Source organism: Eretmochelys imbricata, chromosome 14, assembly GCF_965152235.1.
Source record: "Eretmochelys imbricata isolate rEreImb1 chromosome 14, rEreImb1.hap1, whole genome shotgun sequence".
Lineage (NCBI taxonomy): Eukaryota > Metazoa > Chordata > Testudines > Cheloniidae > Eretmochelys > Eretmochelys imbricata.
The window spans coordinates 2215382-2238609 of record NC_135585.1 but is presented as its reverse complement, the minus strand read 5'-3'; the positions used below and the strand labels follow the sequence as shown (position 1 = coordinate 2238609).

At 46.8% G+C, this 23228-nt stretch overlaps 1 protein-coding gene across 5 annotated transcripts in view; it reads right to left on the bottom strand.

The window, feature by feature from the left end:
* The window catches only part of RNF213 (ring finger protein 213), a 99267-nt gene that overhangs the window by 20798 nt on the left and 55241 nt on the right, over positions 1-23228 (bottom strand). For all 5 annotated transcript variants that reach the window (XM_077834330.1, XM_077834333.1, XM_077834334.1 and 2 more), the window contains exons 27-45: positions 22447-22599; positions 17310-20906; positions 15671-15813; positions 15265-15360; positions 14644-14762; positions 13656-13778; positions 12566-12642; positions 11578-11725; positions 10909-11044; positions 10255-10446; positions 9766-9905; positions 8883-9037; positions 8251-8469; positions 7601-7782; positions 6560-6680; positions 5537-5637; positions 3184-3366; positions 2383-2552; positions 923-1025 (exon numbers count right to left, since the gene is read on the bottom strand). In XM_077834330.1, the coding sequence (XP_077690456.1) occupies positions 923-1025; positions 2383-2552; positions 3184-3366; positions 5537-5637; positions 6560-6680; positions 7601-7782; positions 8251-8469; positions 8883-9037; positions 9766-9905; positions 10255-10446; positions 10909-11044; positions 11578-11725; positions 12566-12642; positions 13656-13778; positions 14644-14762; positions 15265-15360; positions 15671-15813; positions 17310-20906; positions 22447-22599 (6158 nt within the window). The remainder of the gene's footprint in view (positions 1-922; positions 1026-2382; positions 2553-3183; positions 3367-5536; positions 5638-6559; positions 6681-7600; positions 7783-8250; positions 8470-8882; positions 9038-9765; positions 9906-10254; positions 10447-10908; positions 11045-11577; positions 11726-12565; positions 12643-13655; positions 13779-14643; positions 14763-15264; positions 15361-15670; positions 15814-17309; positions 20907-22446; positions 22600-23228) is intronic.

The following is a 23228-nucleotide window of genomic DNA, read 5'->3' as shown; positions in this document are numbered from 1 at the left end:
TTATTTGAGCATGAGCTTTCGTGAGTTACAGCTCACTTCACGAAAGCTCATGCTCAAATAAATTGGTTAGTCTCTAAGGTGCCACAAGTACTCCTTTTCTTTTTGCGAATACAGACTAACACGGCTGTTACTCTGAAACCATTCTATGTAGTGTTTCCTTTGCCATGAGACCCTCAACCATAGAAGAAACACAAATACATACTTTGCAAGGACTGATGTCTGTATAGAGAAAAGCCCTTTCACTATCTATTCTGAATCTAGCACTGGAGAAACCAGCACATGCATCATTTGTGGGAATTCCCCCTCTGTATGTGGCTCACACAGTGCTACACTGGATTGTCCAAAAGTGGGTTACTAAACACAGAGACAGTAATAAACTACACTTCTGAAGCCTCAGACATGCTTACTTAATCAAAGGGCAGCTTTTCTGGATGTGACAGTCTCTTTGTGTGACAAATGTACAGTGCAGAGTGAGTAATTTAAAAACAAAAACCCTCACATCATACAGTTAGAAAATTAAAGATTTATAAAATATTCATTTGCCAGTGTTCGCAGTGTTCTTTGTGCATCAGTGTATCAGCTTCATTCTTTAGCTTTCCTAAGAGCTCTCTCACATGTAGGTCAGGAGTAGCTCCTGATTAGCTCACATGTGGGTCAGGACTGGACGGATACATATTCTCAAATGTAGGGCACAAAAAGATACTGCACACACAAATACACCCCCAACCCAACACTGGTGCTGATACAGAGGCAAAGATTGGTTTTCACAGTACGAGGTTCAAATCTCAGAACTTGGCTAAAATTCTCCCTCATTCTGTGAGTAGCACATGACTAAAGAGCAGGGAGAGAAGCTGGCCTGGCTGAAGAGGTTAAGGATGACATGTAACCCACGCTCACCCATCAGCTTTTTGACTGAACTTACCTGTATTTCAAAAGCAGCTTCAGCACCACTGAGCGGATGATAGGAGTCTTATCCACCACGTCGTTAAATGGGGACAGCAGTTTTGTGTACACAGTGCGGTGCTCTGAATACAGAGGAAAAATTGACTCATGGGCTAGGGCAGGGGTTCTCACAACAAATTTTTGGTGGCCTCAGAGTGCGGCCACCAACTGTTGCTGGTGACGGCTTTGACAATTTTTCCAAAAATACTTAATTTTAGGAAAAACAAATAAATATGCACATACATGTCCAAATCATTGTCATTTATTTATGTTGGGGTGTTTTTTGTTTTTGATTTTTTTTCGCAGACTCAGTAATAAAAATAATTTACAGTTGTCTCTATTCTGTACCGGACCTAAACAGAACAGAAACAAATAAGGAGCTTTGCATGTTTTTGTCTTTTTTGTTGTTGTTTCTTTTGCTTTTTTGGTTGCTTTTGTAAGACCTGCTAGGTAGTAAGTCTGCTTCTGTGAAAAGCGACATTTGTATGTTTGTTAATATCACTTTTCACAGCAGCAGACTTGCTAGCTAGCTGGAAGGCAGTGAAAAGTGATATTAACAAACATACAGATGTCACTTTTCACAGCAGACTTACACAGCCCTGGCAAGCCAGGAGACAAATTAAGCCCTGGATGGAGATGGGGGTACTGAGGCAGCGGGTCAATGGGGGAATGGATGGGGACCAGGGGAGGCAGCAGGGGCCAGGGGTGACTGTGGGGGGGGGGAGGGGAAGGGGTGAGCCTAGGGACAGGAGCCCTGCAGCCGCATGATTGGGGACCAGAGCCCTGCGGCCAGGGCCAGAGGATGCAGCAGGGGCCAGGAGTATTGGGGGGCTGAGCCTGCCGCCGGCACCCATTGCCACACGGCAGGGTGATGGAGCATGTGGCCAAAACCTGGGGCCAGGGGTCACAGCAAGGGCCAGGGGTCACGGGGGGAGGGGTGAACCCGGGGACTGGAGCCCTGCAGCCGGGGCTGGATCGTGTGGCCCCGCGGCTGGAACCTCAAACCCTGCAGCTGGGGGATGGAGCCTGCCGCTGTGAGGCCAAAGCCTGAGGCCGGAGCCCCACGGTTGGAGCCCGTGGCTGGAGTCTGAACCCCTGCGACTGGGGGACGGAGCCCACTGCCGTACAGCTGGAAGCTGCCACCTGCCACCCCAGGGCTGGAGCCTGACCCCACCACCTCCAGGAGCGTGGGGAACTCACTAGCTGCCTGCTCTTCCGGCGTTTGTGGCTCCACAAGAGAGCAGGGCCCAACCCCTGCTGCTGGCTCGGGGGTGGGGGAGGAGACTGTTTTGCCCACCCCACCCCCCATTCACAATCCCGGAGGCTGTGGCCACACAAAAAGCCCCTGGTGGCCACATTTGAGAAAAACTGGGCTACAGAGAGAGGCAGGAAAACAGATTCAATCAGGTTGTTGACACTGGCAAGAGGAACTGAGCTTACTTGTTGGGCCTATTCTCAAAGGCTCCCGGTGAACAAACAGCAGTCTGAGCAGCTCCTGGATCACCGCTTTCTCTGGGGGTTCATTATCTTTGAAACACATGGTGGAAACCAGGTCTATGAAGAAGCTATTGCACATCTGACGGAACTGGGCGTTCCTCTTTATTGCAACACTGAGGAAACGGTGGGAAAAGAAATCACTAAGGTAGCCAGACAACTGCAGAACCAGGTAAATTGCGTGGCACTGCTACACAGGTCCAACTAGATGATCTAGTGATTCCTTCTGGCCTCAAACTCTACGCCTGACGCTGTGTGTAAAGCTCAAGTGCCCATGGTCAATAGGGTGATTTTATCAGCAAAACGAGACTCTATATGAACAACCAGAGTTTTAACAAGGCATTATTACAAGGCATTTCTCAGAGCTATTATCTATGAAAACTGTATCCCACTGCCATTTGTGATCTGATTGCCAGCGACCCAGGACGCTGTTACCGCTGACTTCTTGCTAAGAAGCAGAAACCAGTGACCCAAGATAGGAGTAGTTCAACTGTTTGATTCAGCCACTAATAGCACTTTGCTTTACCGAATATCTGAAACGTCTCAAATGGAATGAGGTAACTTCCTCGCCAGATCTTTAAACACAGGGCAGAGGGGAAATACCGGAGACCAGTATAATTTATCCTGCCAACTCTTCCTGAACTTAGACCTTCAGTGCTGAGGGTCAGGGTCTCCCAACACAACTAGCCCAATTATCTCCTGCTGCAGGGTTAGTGACGCAGGGTTTTTATAGGAACGATGGAATACCTGAGCTCCTGGGAGATGGTTACACTATAGTCATCTGGCAGGTTAACTTTGCAGTATGGACAGAACATCTGCCCCGGTGTCAGCCACTGTTTGATGCAACTCTGACAGAAGACATGATCACAAGGCAGGTTGACTGGATCCTTAGGGTCTTCCAGGCAGATTGGACATGGCTTCAGACCATATCTGTAATCCAATCAACACAGCTAAATCCAAGCAGTCAAGCTACGGGCCTAAAGAGTCTTCTACTGCAACTCAGTTTAAAGACCATAAGAGGGAAGCTGGGTCTCACTGGCATGTCTCTCAAGGTCAGGGACGAGGATAAGGTGGCAAGTTGTTTTTATTCATCCAGCTTTCACCATGATGAATACAAAATTGCCATACACCAGAAAGTTGTCGGTGCATAAAAGCAAGAATAAGATTCCAGGTTACAGCATAGAACATCCAACAGGTAGAGAACTAATTGCTACAGTTCAGTGTGAACCCTGCACTGGCATTTGTAAGCACCCACCAAAATTAGGTCACAAGGTAAATTAGGGCAACATATGGAATAATCTATTCATTTTATTCTCTTATTTTCACAGTTAAGCATGTAAAAGTGCTTGTGACAAATATTACTGGCTTCTCCTTTGCCAAGAAACCAAAAGGACATTTTTATCCTCCTGCCTAGATTCCTTTTCAAACAGATAATCCAAGTGATCTAGAGCCTCCAGCTGACCTACTCCACAGAGATACATCCTAGAGAATATAAGGGTGAAGTTCATCCCACATATTCATGGGCGGTGGGTATCAATGGCGGGGGAAGGCTAAGCCTACCCAAACTGCCTACCTGGCCCTGCCCACACTCCACCCCCAGGCTCCCTCCTGCTTCCCACCATGCTCTGCTGTGGGCGTGGCTCTTCCTTCCCATGTGGGCGGGGCCCTGGGCCAGTGGGCTGGAACAAGGAGGAGCGGGGGCAGGAGGCCATAGCCCTTCCACTTTTCTCTGGGGTGGACCCTGCCCCCTTCCCCTCCTCTTCCCTCCCGGCCAGGCCATCGTGGAGCCTGGCTGGGGAGCCACGGAAGACCCTCCACCTGCCTGGGGCGCGGAGAGCAGCCCTGGCCCATTTCCAGGATGAGGGTCCATGACTCCATGCCGGCTCCACACAGCTGCCCGCACAGCTCTCCCTGACCTGGCTCCAGCCTGGGAGGGGTGGGGGCTCAGAGCCACAGCCTGGCCACGGTAAGAGCCACGCAGCAGCTATGGAGTCGTGGACCCTCCACCTGCCCCGGGCGGGCGGGGACACGGGCCGGGGGCTGCTCAGTCTCCCCGCACCACGGTCAGGCAGAGGGTCCATGGCGGCTCCACACAGCTGTCCACCCAGCTCTTATCATGGCCGGGCTGCGGCTCTGAGGCTCCCGCCCACACCAGCTGGAGCCGGGTCGGGAAGAGCTGCGTGGACCACTGTGGGGAGCCTGGGTCCCTCCACCTGCCCTGGCTGGGGGGGCCTGGGACATGGGCAGGAGACTGCTTTCGCCTCCATCTCGGGCAGGGACCCCACCCCACCCTCCCCTTTTGGGAGGGCTCTGGTGCCCTTGCCCCGGGATGGGACTACTGTGGGCCAGAGCCTGCAGCCAGGGACGCCAGGCGGCTGGAACCGGTGCTCACACCGCCCGCCCACCCACCGCACTGGGGGCCGCACTCAGCTGCCTGCCTGCCGCTCCGGGGCTCAAGGCTGGGGGCCACACTGCCTGCCCACCAGCCGGGCGCTCCGGGGCTGAGGCAGACGCTTGGGAGGCCTGGAGCTGGTGGGGGTGCCCTCTGGGCTCCAGTGGGGGAAGGGAGGTGGGAGGGGTGAGGCCCCAGACAGAAGGAGAGCGCTGGCCGGGGCTCGCCTCCCCAAGCCAGCAGTTCACCCGCCACCCATGGTCGCTAGTTACATTTGGGATAAATTTGGCCCATTCCTACAATAGCAGCAAATTTCATTCATTCAATCTATGCTGAAGCTCATAGGCTCATGAGAGAGCTGCCGCGCACTTGCTGAAGGAAGAGGGAAGTGGGAAGTAATGACAGGATACACGGAAGTCAGCCTACTGCATAATATGTTAAAAAAACACTTGGGAAAATACAAAATTATAGTCTCATAAAAGGAGATGAAAAGGTCGTCCCTGCGCACCCCCTACAAGGTCTGTAGGGACTCCGATCTCCCGAGGCTCAGCCTGTCAGTGTCCTGGCTGAACTGTGCGCTCCTCACCCCGGAGTAACATGCTCTGCATGCTACGCTATCTGTTCCAGGCTCAATGCAAAACTCTAAAATGCTTAGTGTAAACCTACGAACATACCCTTTTAGGAACATGCCCATCCCAATGACCTTACTTGCAAATAGTTGCGTTGGCTTCCTCCTTACATTGGTACAGCACTTTCATCACTGCAGTGAAAGTTTTATGAGTCTTGACGTCAGAGTCCCACTGAAGACACTGGAAGGGAGGGCAACAATAAGTGACTCTACTTTGCTGCTTTAGATGGAGATTTCCAGGGACAGGAGAAGCAAAAGGAAGGAAAAACCCTCAAATGCAGCCAGCAATGCCTATATATATTTGTTCACATTAGCACAGCAGTTTATCACCACACTTTTTGGTACAGGGAAAAGCAGCTGGCTTGACAGTTCTTGAGAGCAGTCGGGGGCATCTGAAATTGCAGTAGCTGTGGGAGCAGGGGACAGGGTGGCCTTTCAAGCACCACTCTTGTGTGGCTCCCCTCTGGGTGCTGTTGCAGATTTTTCTCCTTTTTAGGCTTTTCCTTTGCCTGCTTCTGTGACTCACCTTTGGAAAAGGGAGGCCTGGGTGATCTCTTTCTAGCTGGGGTCTGTGGGGATGTGGATCCTTCATTCAGGGGAGGAAATAAGCAGGAAGCCTCAGCAAAACAACAGGGAGCTCAGCAGCTCCTACAGGCAGCTCAGAATGACAACTGACTTATGGAAGCAAAAGATTCTTAATATCTGAAGCAGGATTTCTGACTGGCTGCAAACAGCAAGTCTGGCTGCAGCTCTGCATGCAGAACAGAACTAGCAGGGGCTTTTCAGAGGGCAGGTCTCATATCCAGTCCACAGATTTGACAGATTTGGTCCTGCCTCCTATAGCTACACAGTTGGATCTGTGAAACTGGCTATGAAGGACAATTTGAGGAAATCGCAATGTTTGCAGGCAATTCATGAAGAGAAGGAGAGATGAGATGTGTTGAGAACTCATTGTTCTAAAGGATTTACCCAGCTCTGTTTGTAAGTAATGACCAGGAACAGGTTTTGGATAGCACTCCTTTAGCAAATTCAAATAATCTTTCAGAAAGAGAGGAGGGATCCCTACTTCAACCCCAGATGTTGCTTAATGAGGATGTTCTTACATTGCCTAGCAGCAAGATGTGTCTCTTTACCAGATCCTGCAATTCTGGAATCAGGGACTCAGTCCCAAGCAGCATGTGTTCCACAAAGAGGGACATAGAGAAGACCCGATTCCACCGAAGCCTGTCAGAGAGAAAGCACAGTTACAATACTATCACAAGGGAGCCTCCTGGGCTGAAATTAATGCAGTTGGGAGGAGGAAGGGAAAAGGCAACATCAGAACATCAAGTCAGAGCAGTGTGATAGGACCACTGCTTTTCATGCTGACAAGCACTGTCTCATTGTTTCCTTGTGCTTCTCTCGACTGTTTCTTGTATCTCTCTATTGTCTCATTTCATACTTAGATTGCAAGTTCCTTGGGGCAAAGGCTGCCTTTTTGTTGTCTCTTTATATAGCGCCTAGAACAGTGGAGTTCTTAGGTGCTACCACCATACGAGTAAACAACCATACGCTGACTAGATTGTGGATAAGGACAACCCTATATAGGTTTGATTCCTATATCACGGAGCTAATAAGAGATCTCCACTATCTATAGGGTTTCTCCTCGCCCTCACTTGCTCCTGTTTTCCTAAGACACTAGATAATTTTAAACTATCTGGGACAGTCCTCAGAGAGGAAGCACGACTGGGGTGAAGCTCCAAATGTCTGCCAGAGTCAGTGTACGTGAGGGATTAATGTGGAGATGAGCTGTAACATCAACAGTGGCAGTCTACCAAGCACCAAGACCCACCCAGTGATTTCATCCACAGATTTAAAATGATCCTGGATCCCATTTGGAATGGGATCTGCTGGGTTTTTTTTGTTTTGTTTTTTTATTATAAACTTGGGAAAATAGAGAAAGCCCTGTAATGCAGAACAGACACGTTCTGGGGAAATGACAATCAATGCAGCCCAGCAGTAACCCTGGAGGGGTTAAAACAGTTTTAGTCCGAGAACAACAGTACTGTAGATACATTCAGTCCATATTAGACATCGTCCCCTTGAAGAGCAAGATACAAGGAGTCTTTCAAGACTGAGATTCTTAGTGGGTCCATGTTACTTACTTGACTTCCTGGAGCAGCTGATGGCACTGACTTCCACTATCCTTAGAACAGCTCTCCATACAGACAAGTTCAATGGGCATATGAAGATTCTTCACCTGCTGTAGCCAAATCTGCGGCCTGGACTTCAACACTTGATCCTCCAGCATCTCAGCACAAGCCATTGCAGCAAACACATCCAGAACCTAGACAGGCACATGCATACAGAGGCTTTAGTATAACTTGACAGCTGGAAAGGTGACATCCTCTTCCCAGCTCAGTTTCACAGCTACTTGTGAGTAGTGGGCTGTGTGCTCTGGTTTGTTATTGTAGGGTTACTCATGAGTGCTGTGCACACTGGTTTGCATTCCTGGAGTTCCAGGATTTGTGTGCCCCTGGCGCAGGTCATTAGCAGATCTCAGAGATTAACCCAGATTGTGGTAAATGAATTATGCCTTGCCATTACTACAGGGCAGATCTGATAATGGGTTGAATATCCAGGGTATTAAAGACCCATGTCTATTTTTCAGTTCCCACTGTTGCAGGTGCTTTATTGCTTCTGAAATAGAAAGACAGATCAAAGGGAACGGAATTGCTATGTCGGGGAGCTGTGCTAGTTGGAGCTCTCTTCCTCCCAGGGCTAAGAATCACATCATGCCAGATAGAGACCGTACCATCTCATAAGGTGACGAAGTGCGTCCTTTCTCAGCCTGGTAGAGAAGACTATTCAGGACACTGGGGTTCACAGCCAGGATCCTGGAAAAGTTCTGCAGCCGGCTCCTAAATTGATGGTACCCAAGGTGGACCCAGGGCAGAGAAATCATCTTCTCCTCTCCGCCTATGGATGCTGCCTTCAGTTCCTCAATGCATGATAAGAGGGCGATTTGCAGAAACTGAACATTTAAAAGAAAAGAAGGAAAATAAAAGTTTTCTCTGCCCCAAAATGCTTACAAGAACACTCCTGAATGCTATACAGAGAAAATGACTTTAAATATTTTTTTACTGAGCAAATCTTTGCTGTTGAGTGGATTCGGTAAATATGCTATCATGTCAGTGTCCCCAGGTGCTCCTAACAGAGGTGACCAGGTGACTTTCTGGAAGTACCATTTGAAACAGTGGTTCCAGCGGCAAGTTGTTTCTTCCTTTTGCCATCCAACTGCTGGGCACCTCCACAAGAGGGACTCAGATTGAGTCCCTTGAGAAAGAGGCCAGGTGAAAGCTCTAGCGTACGTTCTTCAGTATCATGTATGAAATAAGCTCTGCTCCCACATCTAAATTATTCTTGGTCCTTGGTTCAAACACTGACCTGTAACTCCCGAGAAGAGGACAGGCCTATGGTCAGGAGGATGAAGTCTCTGACATAGCAGTGAAAGAGCATGTTCCTTTCTGCCTCACCCAGACTGGAAATAAACTCGCCCAGTGGAGTCTTCTGGAAGATACCCACAAACTTCTCCGTATGGCCTGGAACATCAGGATGCAAACGGAAGTTTTATGTTACAAGGAAAATTAGTTTGCTACAGCTCCCCTCCCAAAAGGGTTTTGCGGCACAGAATTAACTAGTGGGGGGCAGTGACAGTGTCAACAAAACACCCAGCTGTGGTACCTCAGCGCTACCTCCCCTCACAGCCCCAAAGGCTGCTGCCCGCTTTACTGAGGAGGGGTATTGGTCAGGCACCGAGATCACCTCTCTCTGCCTTTGTAAAGGGCCCAGAGATCTTTAACGTTTACCTGGACAGCACAACAGATGTGAGCAGAAACCACGCCACCATATTTCCCCATTTCTGTGACCATCAGTCTATGCTCATCGCTGTAGCAGCTGAGAGACTAATTTTAGAACACCCCATCTTCCCTTAGCACAGTACTCTGCTGTCTGCCATGAATGGGATCCCATGTCCTGGTAAGGGACTTGAAGGCAGGACCTGGCCCAAAGACAAGAGTACTGGGGTCCACTGACACGTCAACTCTTGATATTCCCAGGTATTTCCAGTACAGGGGGGCACAGAAAATGAGAGAGAGTGACCATGAAAAAGATAACATTAGATGCACAGCACTCTAGTGTCTTACATGGGACAGGGGCACTGAAAGCAGCCTCATGGTCATAAGAAAATAGTTGCAGTGACAACCCAGGGTTTTCAGCAAAGGAATTAGCTGCAATGCTCTTCCTTACTGAGCTCAAACTGGGCTCCCACCTTCAGTGCCTGGGATGTATTGAGCCTGCAACCACAGCTCTTCCAAATAATCCTTTATCCTCCAGCTGAAGGGCATTTCATTGCCAGCATGTGCAGGCGTCTTCATGTCGTTCTGCACCAGAATCGTCTCGGTCTGAGAGCTGAGCGGGGGCACATGCAAAACAGAAGACAGTGGGCAGTTAGCGCTCAGTGCTACCACTTGGGGGGCTCAGGTCAGTGTCAAGCAGGTGGCTGGGGCTGAGTGCCAAAAGCAAGGCATTCAGCACTTGGAAGAGAGGGACAGAATTGTAGGACTGGACAACACAAGCCGTCCTGCCAATCACAGAACAGTGTTGGTAGGGCCCGTCGATTACACGTCCTCCCTGGCCCTTATGCTGCAAGAGAAAATAACTTGTGTGTTAGTTCTCCATGCCCATATAGAGCCATTAACTTGATCGGCCTTCAGTGCTGCTCACCCCAGCCCTCCCACTGCAGTTTTCGGCAGCTCACCTGCTGTTACCCACGTTGTAAGGGATGCTCAGAAGGTTCAAATCACTGAAGATGAACATCCATAGATGTTTCACGCAGCCCTCTGTATTCGGCCTGACCAATAACTCCAGGTTGCAGTCTCTGTCTGTGATTGACACCATATGAGCCAGGAACGGAGTCACCACATTCTGGACTCGCTTCCACAGGGTGTGTCTGTGGGTGACAGAGACACGGACGCAGACAAAGAAGAGAGTGAGCGTTGCTGATATGCATGTTCAGAAGTCAACATGTGGCTGTTGCTGGACGTTTCCAAGGGGAAATCCGCTCAATTACATTTGTAAACAAGGGAGAGAGACCTAATCCTGCATTTCTCCACCTGCTTCTCTGGTGTGTGGTTTTCTCTCCGCTGTTTTCATTCAGTGTAACAGTGCACTTATGGTCTCCCTCCCCTGGCACTGCCCATCCAGCTGACAATGCCCAAGCCATGCTCCCAATGAAGCAAGGAGAACACAGGACTAGAGAGTTACCAGCACTGGGCTGAGACTATTACACCATTCTTAAATAGATCCAATATTCAGAGCACATGAACGTGCCTTCTCTGCTATCATTACCATGTATACAGACGGTATTTTTAAAAAGCTGCCAAGTGGTAATGTGCCTAGCTGCTGTCCATACCTGAAAGTCCCAGCCTCCTGGAGGGCATTAAGGTTCGAAGCCTCCCGCAGCACCCAGTCTTTCAAGTTAAAGGGATTTTCTTCTTGTTTCTTCAAGAGGCTGAAGAGACGATTCTTCACTATCTTCAGGAAGGAGGCTGGAAAGAGCACAGAGCTCAGCAACCCCTTTTCCTTACCCCCGCACACATGCCAAATGCTGAAGTGACTAACAGCAAGTTTCTCCAAGTTTTCGTCCACAACCCAGTCAACCAAGGAAGCTGGCCGATTTATAGCACCTCTGAGGTTGCTGTCCAGGATCTGAGACCCCAGGCAAGGCATAATCACCAAGAATGGAATTAAAATATATGCAGACAAACTCCAGTGAGGTGTGCATAATTCTGGAGACCATGTGCAGACACTATTGGGTCCTGGGGATCTCTCCACTGGATCCAGCTACCTAGTCTCAGAAAAGCTCCAGATCCAAAAGAGGAAAGGGCATTACTCACCACCTTAAACCAAGCAAAGCAGAGTTCTCCAAGTATTTCTCCGCCCTGGAATTGTATAGTGGATTCATCACTGGGTCTTTGGGCAGAATCCAGTTCTCATGATGTGAATGTCACTCAGCAGAGGGCCTCACAAGGGAGTTCAGCCCCCCTTACAAACCCAGGGCAAGGCCCTTGGGAACTCGTACCTTTCAAATCATCTTCTTTAGACAGAAAGCCAAGAAGAATCTCGATCCTCTTTGTACTACGGCAGGAGCCCTCACTTTGGTCCCGTAGCATTCCCACCGCACTCTGCACGCAGCTCCTCAGGAGAGTGGTGGTGTCCAGGACTTGGGTCTTTCCAGGTACAGAAGGAAAACAAACCTGGTATTACTCTATGATCGTGCATGTTTCCCCTTTTTAAATTACAACTATATTCGCTTTAACATGCCTATGTAAATATGCAACTTTTCTCCTGTCTTCCTCCTTTCCTTTCACCTTTGATTCACGTTGACAGCCTTTTCTACACTAGGCTACATGTTTTACATGACATACTCCTCCTGTGACTGCTGTGAATTGGCTCTCCACCTAACATTAACTGAAAGGTAGGACAAGATTCCCACTGGATAATCAGCTAGCTCAGAAATCAGAAGTGGAGGTGATAATATTAACTTAGGAGCTGCAACAAGACAACCTGGGAAACGCAGACTTCAGCAGGACACAGTCAGTCTGACATTTACACATTCTTTCGAGTTCACATAAAGTATGATGAGCACAAGCCAGCACTACCAAGGTTCTTGCCCAGGTTCCCTTGTTAGGATGAACAGGAGTTCGATACTAACATGGTTTCAACTGCAAATACCAACTCACAATGGCAAATGAATAAAGCTAAGAGTTCTGAAACGCAGACCTCAGCTTGAAAGTCACAAACAACTCAGAGGCCTTTAAAACAGCCAACAGAGACTCAAAGTGAGGGACAAAGAGTAGCCCAGGTGAGTCCCTGGAATGATGTATGGAATCATTCTTTAACGGTTATTTTCAATCATCAGCATTTCTGATGTGATTAACAATGGGATAACATCAGAGTTGCAAGGATCAGAGATGACTTTGGGTATAAAATGTGTCATGTACCTTATCAGAGAGAGTAGAGAGGCATATTTAGTCATTCAAAGTAAAACGAATGGCTTCCGAACTTACATCACATTCCTCTGTTTCAGACGTTGCTGTTTCAACCTCCATCTCCTCCTCTTGCTCTTCTCCATCCACTATCATAGCTACAACCACAATACACAACTTCGAATTAGAAAGAAAAGTAATTCACTGCTAGGGCAATGGGATGAAAGTTTTAATACAGACTGGACACTAAAGCCCTAGATCCTCTATAGTCTCAGATCACCTAAATGTCTGCCGAGTATGGCTCTCTAAGCACAGCTACAGGTGCTGATCCTGCAGGCCTTCATGAAGGAAAGAGAGAAAGCAAGTGACTATGATTTCAGAGCTGTGGGGGGGTAGGCTCTGGCATCATACCTGCAATTGTATTCTCAGTCCTCTACTGAAAAAAGAAAGCAGGAAAAATTGGGGAAAGTAGAATGTTTTTTTCCTACATATTTAGGTGAACTAAAATCTAAACAAGACCGTGAGAAATTGTTTCCAGTGTCAAATCATTCCAGTTGATCTTCCCTCAACACTTAACCAGAGCAGTGCAGTTCTGAGTGGCAAAAGTCCCATTATTCAAATCCTAGGACCCTTTCTCCCATAACCGAGTCCTGAAATGCAGTACACCCTGCTCTTCCAGTCCTAAGACATGGTGCGCCAGTGGTGCCCAACAGCATGAGTGTCACAGTTTTGTGACAAAAGACAACGGGGGATTTAAACTGAAACCACCAAAATGACTTCACTGATGGCCTGCAGCTGGAAGGGAGGTCTTCAAAGATGATGGGATAGTGCAAGTGCATCATCTGTAGCCAACTCAGCACCCTCCAAAGAAAGTATAAATTGAGATTTTATGTCTAGTATGCCCAGAAACATGGATTAGCTCTACCAAAAATGAATAGCTATTGCCCAGTGTACAAAAGTTACTTCAGATTTACGGTATTTCTCACAGTTTTGAAAACTCTTATAATACTTAAGTTCTTATTAGAACCTCTGTGCTGAATGTGGATGCTTTTCTTTCCTCTGCTGACTCTCTGATCTCCACACATCAGCACGTCTGGGATGCATGAACATCTCATCCTGTTCCCCTAGGGTACATCACCACTCCTGTTGGAATGCCCAGCATGTGGCTTACGTTCAGGCTTGTCCACATCCTCACAGAACAGTTGGCTGATAGTGAGGTTCCTCAGGGCAGTCACATCAGAGACCATGTCCTTGGATCTGCGGAGGTCATCAATGTGCACTGACTGCCACAGCCCTGGAAACAGAGAACAAGACATTTCAGGTCTGTAACGTGCTCTTCCACAGAAGCTTCTGAAGAACTTTCTGCCAGCACCTTTAAACAACAAACAGAGGTTTGGTCCAACAGGCTAGTGGTTTGTGCTCTGAACTGCCAGGGTTTGATTCTTGTATCAAAGAACAGTAATCCTTCCCGTCAATTAAAGAGTTGCAGTGACTGCTCTGGATACAGTAGTGTACGATTCTCCTCGACTGGAAGGATAAGCATGTTATGGGGGCCTTGAGGTTGCAATTAAAACAAGAAGAAAAGGAGGATTTGTGTCACCTTAGAGACTAACAAATTTATTTGAGCATAAGCTTTCGTGAGCTATAGCTCACTTCATTGGAAGCTTATGCTCAAATAAATTTGTCAGTCTCTAATGTCCCACAAGTACTCCTTTTCTTTTTGCGAATACAGACTAACACGGCTGCTACTCTGAAATCAATTAAAACAAGGAGACTCCTCAGGGCACAACAGGGTTGGTGGAGGACTTGCTGGGAAAAATAGAGCCTTGGGATCTATTCACGAGATAGCCATGGGAGGAAGGGGCCACAGCTGGGGTCACGCTCTAGCTGTGTTTCTCTCAAATGAAACTGGAAGAGCATTTATTTAGCACTGAGTACAGAAATAAGGGATCCTTCCAGAAGAGACTAGGAGGACTCAGGGCAGGGAAGGATACAGGTGGGGTGCTGCTCGTAGCAAGCTGTGGCAGCTCTGGTAAGCCACAGGAAGCATGGACACTGGATTTTTTTACAAGCAAAACGTACCGAATGAAAATCACTCGAGTTTTTTTATCATGGTTCAAATGAACAAACTTGTTGAGCTCTGAAAACGCCAGTCTTACCTCCATGGAATCCCACGTAAGAGGTTCCACCTTCTATCCGGGACAGTTTAGTGATAAAGTAGACAAAGACTGAGATTTCTCCCAACTCCACCTTGTTGATTTCATTAACAGCTGAGTATCTACAAGGGAAGGGAAATGTCCGAGGACAAGTTCAGTACAGTGCCCTGAACAAGACAACCTTGTTCAGGCTTCCAGGGCACATATTCCCTCCTTCCACAACGCTGGTCAAAGGTTACAGGGTTCTCTTCCTCCCCTCTCCCCCAGGAAGAGGCAAACATGGACCGGGACTCTCAGACCTACAGCAGGTTGTCCTGACCCTGTCACAAATAACTTCATTTTGGTAGACATCCCCTCCTTCCCCCAGCATTTCTAAGCTTTCAAATATAAATCTTACCTCAAAGAGGGAGCACAAGTCAACCCAGCTCTGTGCACCAGTTTTCATTTTGATCTGTCTTTTTTAACATTGTCCAAAGCATGGCTGGCCCTTGCAAAAGTTAGATCAAATCTACTACAATGGTAGATTGCAGAGTGGGAGGACCCAATGAGTGACTCCAATAACGCGCTAAGTTAAGACTGGGGAAGACATTACAACAGTCAGCAATTATTTCACGCGTGACATACTTGGCTGAGGCAATGAGCTGGGCACTTTGAGAACCATCTTCAAAGTCCGTCTGAATAATTAGGATTTTATTTCCAGATGTAGAATCAAGGAAATTCCTGGGGGCAGAAAGAAGATGGAGGAAATGGTTCCATATGAGCTTTGGGTTCTTGCAGAGAGAACAAGACATTAAATATCCACCTGTGTAAGAATAGCGTCATTTTAAAAACAAATTCCCCTGCCCCAACAACTTGGAATTAACATAACTTGTGCTCCGAGTCACCTTAGCAACCCCACTCCTCAGCTCTGCACTCTTCCTTCCCTCCCTCTCTTTGGTCTGGTATTCATTTATTGCTCTAATGATCTGTCATCATTTAACTTAACCTAGAGTGTCCGCTCTTCAGAGTAGGATAAGGCAGACAGACTCACCGAATCTCCTTCAGGAATGAGTGCTCTGTGTCGAACTGCTGAAGGGACCAGGACCGGATGGAGAGGCTCTGAACCTTACCCTGCACTTCTGCCTTCAAACGCTCAGAGTCAGTGGCTGTCAGAAGCCTGGAGAAAGTGGTGATCTTAGAGACAAGAATTGCAACGTGAGTTCTTAGCTCAGAGATGAACAAGGAAAGTCACAACTGAATGACAGCATTTGCCTGCCTATGCTCTGGAACGATGCCGTAGGCCCTCATTTGTAAGGCGCTCTCTGTTAGAGCTCTTCCTCTGAGCACTCTTGATCCTTGGGTCTCAACTGCATCATGTTTACACTTTTTTAAAAAACCCCAACATGCTGATCTCATGAAATGTGTTAAAGGATGTGTTTTGGTTTTGCTTTTTATAAAACGTGCCCCTGAAGTCTGAGAGTTCTCAGGCTCCACATGGACTAACTGAAGGGCTAAACCTACTAGCTAGAGACAGATACAAAAGACAAGACAAGTGTTCAGGAGGCTCTGACTTGCAGGGTCTAGAGGCAATATATGCCCCAGTCAGAAGGCCCACCATCCTTCCATCCACAGTGCTGGAAAGTGGGAGGAGTAGGGTGCAAAGATTTTTACCAGGGTGCTGCCCTGGATCTTGTGCATAAACTTCGTTTGTACCCAGTGTCTGGCCAGTAAGTGTCTGAAAAACCTGAAGTCCTCTGACAGCTGAAAGGAAGGGCAAGGGGGGAAAAAAAAACAGTCTGCTCCACGACACCTCCACCAGCCTGTTTGTTTAAAGTCGTCTTCTCCTGTGAATAACCCCACTGTCTGCCTCTGCTGCTGCTCAGAACTAACAGCATAAAATTGAGGAGTGAACAATTTGGTTTTCTGAGCCCTGCACTACACAAGTGGAGTTGTCATTCCCATCCCATCCCACCATGCGTGGCTGTAGATGTTAACATCTACAAGGGACACCTAAACCTAGATCTCTCACATGGCACAAGAATATATCGCCAGGACACGCATTTAGGAAACAAGGTAGGTGAGGTAATCTCTTTTATTGGACCAACTTCTGTTAGCGAGAGAGACAAGCTTTGAAGAGCAGGTCCCCAGGAAGAGCTCTGTGTAGGTGGAACACCAATATTCTAGGTCTGCCACGGCTACAACAAAGCTGCATAGGATGTGCCTTTGTCAGTTTTTCTTTTCATTTCAATTCAATTACTTCTCCTCCTGTATCATAAACCTCTGGCACTCCTGGATCTGGAGCTCTTGGTAAGGGCTAATTTTTTTTTTTTTTTTTGCTGAGTGATTAGAGGGGGAGATTTACAAAGGGCAATTAGGCAGCTAACTCCTATCTGTGCCCTTGAAAAATCTCCTTCTAGAGAGCGTCTGGGAATACTACCTCATGGATGCCAAAGCCACACAGAGAATAAAGGCTCCAGGATGAATCAGCATGACCACTGACATGCACCTTTCACCCCACATCACTATAATGGCAGATCTAGGTTTTGAAACAGCGAGAAGGCTCACATCGCCCCTACCCACGTGAACTGATACTGTATTACCAACAAAGCGAATTCAAAAGCCTAGTGCACGGACAGTTTGTAGACCTGAGGATCTTTTTGGAGAGAGAGAGAAATTTTAGGAAGACTCACCTCCGTGAAGACTGTGCGACGTCTGGACTCTGCATGGATGTGAGTCTGGAGGAAATCCACAAGAGAGGTGTGCTGCTGCTCTTTAAAGTATTTGTTGGCCAGATGATCTGCCACACAGGAGCTCAGACGCGAGCTGCCCAGGCGAACTACAGAATCTGGTGTTGCACAGTTCAGCAGCACTAGTTGGGCTTCTTGTTGCACATTTGGCATCAGTTCATCAGGACGGCACCTCTGCTTCAGCTTCTCTGTCACTTGCAGGACGACTGAGGCACAGGTATCGGAGTGGTAACCAACGAAGACATCAGAAGGGCTATATTCCTGCCTGCCCATGAGATGCTTCTCTGTATCAAAGGCTACGAAGTCATTCACCCACTTCATTAGCTCCTCCACAATGTCTCTTTGCCTTTTGTCCAGGACGGTATTGATATCCAGGTAGTGCTTCTCAAGCCTGTTGATCAGTGGGATGGGAAAGCGTTTGTACACTACCTCTTTCTCTTCAATGACGATCAAACGGAACTTTGGGTGCACTCTGCATTTCACTCGATGGGTCCCCAAGCCCAAGTCAACATACTTTTGACCAGCAAGGTACACGTAATACTGGTTGAGGGCATCATACAGGCTTTCATAGAGATTCTGCAGGTTGAGGAGGACCACCATCTGCCCAGTTTCCATGCAGATCTTCACACGGTTGATGTTCCTGCAGATCTGGGTGTACTCTTGGTCCTTGGGAAAGCTGGAGCCAAAGATAATCTCTGGCTGCTGTCTTTCGGCAAAAAAAGCCTGTTGGAGGATCTGCAGCGCTGCATAATTTTCAGTTAACACCAGCAGGTATCTGCACTCACCATCCTGACTGTTGCTGCGAATGTTCTGCCGGACCAGATCAATAGTGCTGACATCATCAGCGTGTATTTCTCCTTCTTTTGGGATCCTAGATGTAAATATGTCTAAGGCATTGATGTCATCTTTGCCGCTGAAGTTACGGAGAACAACCTGTGCAATGTCACAAGGTGTGGGCTCTCTTTTTGAGGCCTTAGTCAAAGCTAGAATCATTTTTATGAGGCTGTAGTAGTCGCGCAAACCAAAGAACTCTCGGTCTTGGGTCTTGCAAATCTTTTCGTACGCGTCCGCGAAGATGGGAAAGTAGCATTCGATTCTCTGCAGGATGATGCGCTCTGAAGAGCAGATCCCCTTTGCGCTTTCTATGAGCTCTTTGTTGCTGGGATCGCCACGTGATACAAAGATACCTCGATTCATCTTGGCGGGGTCCAGGGCCCAGTTGGAGATCCCAATAAAACCAACTTTTTTGTGAGGAAGCGGAACATCATCAATGCAACCATCTTCCAAGAGTGGGTGCAGGGTCTTCAGGGGCATTTTTGGAGAGTCTTCTGCTAGCCCAATCTCATCGAGCACCACCACAGAGACATATTCCTTCAGGTTCTTTCCATCCTGGAAGCGAGCACACTGCTTGAAGGTACCGATAATTCCCTCAGGAGTCGAGTGGGGGCTGCATTGGAAAGACACCAAATGGATCTGTTTCATTTCCTTGTAAAGATCAGAATAAGCAGCCTGCCCTTGCATGGCATCAGCCACAATGGTTTTGGCAAGGGATTTAGAACTCCCAGGCTTTCCAACGAGAAACAGAGGGATTTTAAGTTCAATGCAGATAACCATCATAAAGACATTTTCCTTCAAGGCTAAGTTCCTCGCTATGGTATTTCTCAGAGGCACGCCACTCAAGAACAGATCTTGCATTAGGCTGATTTCTTCCAGAATCCCTTTCTGGTTATCATAAGGTTTTGGAAGGTACTTACAGATAACACTTCTGTACAACTCTTTCTTTTCCAAGGATGCATGATAGCAAACACCGACTGCAAGTATTAAGGACCAGATGACTCTGTTTCTCTTTAATTTACATTTATCAGACCCCTTCTCTGCAAGATACTGCTCCAAATTATTTAGCAGAAGCTCACTGTGGCTGTAAAACCACTTGAAAACTTCCACACAGCGCTCCACATCCCTCAGGCTGACAAAGCTGCATTCATCATTTCTTCCTCTCATGTACCTCTGAGAGGCAAAAAGCACGTCTGTTACTACCCCAATTTCAGCTGCAGATATTTGTATCGACTCAGTAAGTCTTTGTACGATCTGTTGTATGTATATTTTTTCAGTGATATCGTTCAGCTGCCCAAAATCCCACACCAGAGGGATCATGCTTGGAGGGAGAGCATGGACACGGTACACAAGCTGCCTCAGTGGAATGGAGCCAAGTTTATCTTTGGTCTTATCTGCTTTTACACGGTAGCCTAGACCAGCTGACTCCAGACGCTGAATCATCTTTTCTGCGTGCTTACGGTAAGGGTTGCACGCTGCAATGATCTGCAAACCCGAGCCACTCACCAAAGGCTGCCCTTCTACTGTGCGGTCGCACAGAACTTCCTTGATGCTGCCGACGGCTTGAGTCGTGTTGGCTTCATCAAAAAACAGGATTGTGTCAAACTGATGTTGCTGCTTATTGGAGACAGCAATGTCTTCTGCTTCCCTGATCTTGGCATATATCATCTCTGCACTTGTGCCTCCGTGAACTTTCACAAGTTTCATGTTCTCTGCATCAACACCACTCCTGCGCAGCTCACACAGGAATTTTATAAGCCTTGTTTTCCCACAGCCAGTTTCCCCCATGATAATAACCGGGATACCACATCTGAATCGCATCTCAATAGCAAAAATCTTGAGTATATTGTCTGTTGTCAGCTCGTAGGTTTCATCAGGGTCCATTGCCCACTGGATTCCCAAAACCAAGCAAAGTTTCTCTAGCTTCTCATCTCTGGGCAACTGATCAAAGTTAATATTGAAGGGAACTCTCTGAAGTACCAATCCCTTGTACAGCTGTACGGTCATTACATCTTTCTTGATGATGTTGCCACTCATGGGATTAATGGCATCAATGCCACCATTATTATTGGCCTGCAGATGGAAGCCAATGAACGTCATGGATACACGGTCTTCGTTGAAGAAAATATATGGGTGGGGCTCAGACTCCCACTTTTTCCGAATGCGGAAAGGAATAAGATCCTCTTCTGTGACTCCTTTCATGTCGAAAACTTGCCTCCCTGGGCTTTGGTCAGAAATGTTTAATGTGGGCGTTGCAAAATCCCTTGCCATTAAAATCATGAAGGTGACCACAAAATTTTTGAAACCCTGCAGAGTATCCTGGACAAAGGCAGGGTTACAGAAAACAGAAGCTTCACAGTCTCTCAGCTGAACATTCAGGAACCAAGCAAAGTTTCGCAGTTCTGACCAGGTGGGATCTATCACCCCACAATGTATCAGGAACAGCTGTAGGCACTCCACTGGGGTCCCTTCAACAGAGCCTTCTTCATAGCAGAACATATCAAGGTTATCCCCACGGTCAAATCGTTTCAAGTACTGGAAAGGTCTCTGGAAGGCCTCACTGCAAAACTCCTTCTGATCCATTCCAGGTTCTGTGCTGTACTCAGATGGGCCTCCTTGCACATCCATATCCAGGACTTCCTTGGGAGACTTACATGTTATTTTGGGGAACACATCAAGGAAATTATACTTCTGTCCATGTGAAATCTATAAGAGAGGGGGAAACATAAATAAACCATTGTAAGGTAACAGGTTTCAGAGTAGCAGCTGTGTTAGTCTGTATCCGCAAAAAGAACAGGAGGACTTGTGGCACCTTAGAGACTAACCAATTTATTTGAGCATAAGCTTTCGTGGGCTACAACCCACTTCATCGGATGCATAGAATGGAACATATAGTAAGATAATATATATATATATATACACACACACACACATACAGAGAACATGAAAAGGTGGAGTAAGAGGCTAATTAATTAAGATGAGCTATTATCAGCAGGAGAAAAAAATTTTGTAGTGATAATCAAGATGGTCCATTTAGACAGTTGACAAGAAGGTGTGAGGATACTTAACATGGGGAAACAGATTCAATATGTGTAATGACTCAGCCACTCCCAGTCTCTATTCAAGCCCAAGTTAATGGTATCTAGTTTGCATAGTAATTCAAGCTCAGCAGTTTCTCGCTGGAGTCTGTTTTTGAAGCTTTTCTGTTGCAAAATTGCCACCTTTAAGTCTGTTACTGAGTGACCAGAGAGGTTGAAGTGTTCTCCTATGGGTTTTTGAATGTTACGATTCCTGATGTCAGATTTGTGTCCATTTATTCTTTTGCATAGACACTGTCCAGTTTGGCCAATGTACATGGCAGAGGGGCATTGCTGGCACATGATGGCACATATCACATTGGTAGATGTGCAGGTGAACGAGCCTGATGGCATGGCTAATGTGATTAGGTCCTATGATGGTGTCACTTGAATAAATATGTGGACAGAGTTGGCATCGGGCTTTGTTGCAAGGATAGGTTCCTGGGTTAGTGTTTTTGTTGTGTGGTGTGTGGTTGCTGGAGAGTATTGTATTGTAAGGTGGTGGCCTTAATCCTCTCATGCTGTTTCTTTTACCTGTCCTCGCAGATTGTAGACACCCTTTTCTGGCAGGGCTGATTAGCTGCTGCAGGGTTACACAGCTGGGGCACTTTTAAAAAGTGTAGAGCAGAATGTGAGTGTAGCTGCAATAGCAATTCTCTCCCCCTCATCTATTCCCTTTCTCCCTCCACCCCCACGACATTATCATCCCCATTTACTGCCTCCCTACCTTTTCAATACCACCTAACAGAGGGGGGCCATTTCTGTCATTTCCCCCTCTCCCCAACTCTACTTCTGAATTTACAAAAACATTATAAACAAATAAAATTCCAAGTTTTGTCACAAATACATGATGCAGTTTAAAAGATCAGACTTTGCGCTTCTCTTTCCGTGCAAATATTCTAGTGCAGCCAGTGCCGTACAGCCAGCAGGAAGTGGCCATTAGCTGTGACTGAATTAAGGAAACCATTGTGGCCTTAATTTATTGTCTGCTTGCGATGTAAAGCAGGAACATTTATAATAGCACTCTGTACTGAAGACATACAGTGCATTCCAACACATTAAAATTGGAGGTATTACATCACTGCATAGAACCTCTCTCGTAATAAATACGAGTAACACAAAAACACACGCAGACAAGTGACAAATGTGGAGAATTTACATATACATACAAATCTCGCTGGTTTCTTAGGTGCTGGAGGTACATCAAGAATTTCAACGATATACAAATGGCACTGCTGGCGTAGCCACATTTTCCCGTCAGCGTCTGTCAGATACTGTAAAACTAACAGCTTGAAGAGAAATTCTGGAATTCCGCTCTGGACCTAAGTGAATACCAAAGAAAGAGACATTAGAACAAAGAATGCAGGCACAGAAATTTATAGGCTTAGCAGAAATACACACACACACACGGATAATATCAATGTTTATATTTAATCATTTTTTCATACTTTTATCAGGGGTAATTCTCACAGTTGCAGGAAACTGCAGGGGGGGGTCAAACAATTATTTAATGACAGCTGATGTTGAAATTCAAAAAGCTAAAACTTTAGAAACCATTAAAGCACAAATTGTCAACATCACGTGTCAAAATATACAAAGTAAACAACCTTAAATCAACAAATCATACTTGTTTTTACTGTTTGTTTGCTAGTCCATTGGTGGTAAGCCTAATTCCAAAGTCTAAATCACTGGATTTTGACTCTAAGAAGTTCTCAAGCAGCTGTTTCCTTATTTTGCCTATCTGTAAATTCTGATTATTACTGTAGAAATATTTCTTCATCAGTTTGAGTGTGTGTATGGTGAAACAGACATTTACCCACATTTACCCATCAAAAATCTAATCCTTCCAAGCCTACCTTTTCCCCTCATATTTAAGCTTAACTGTTTTTTGGTTAGAAATAACATCTCCTAATAAAATACCTCACTTAGAAAAGACAGGAAACTTTTAAAG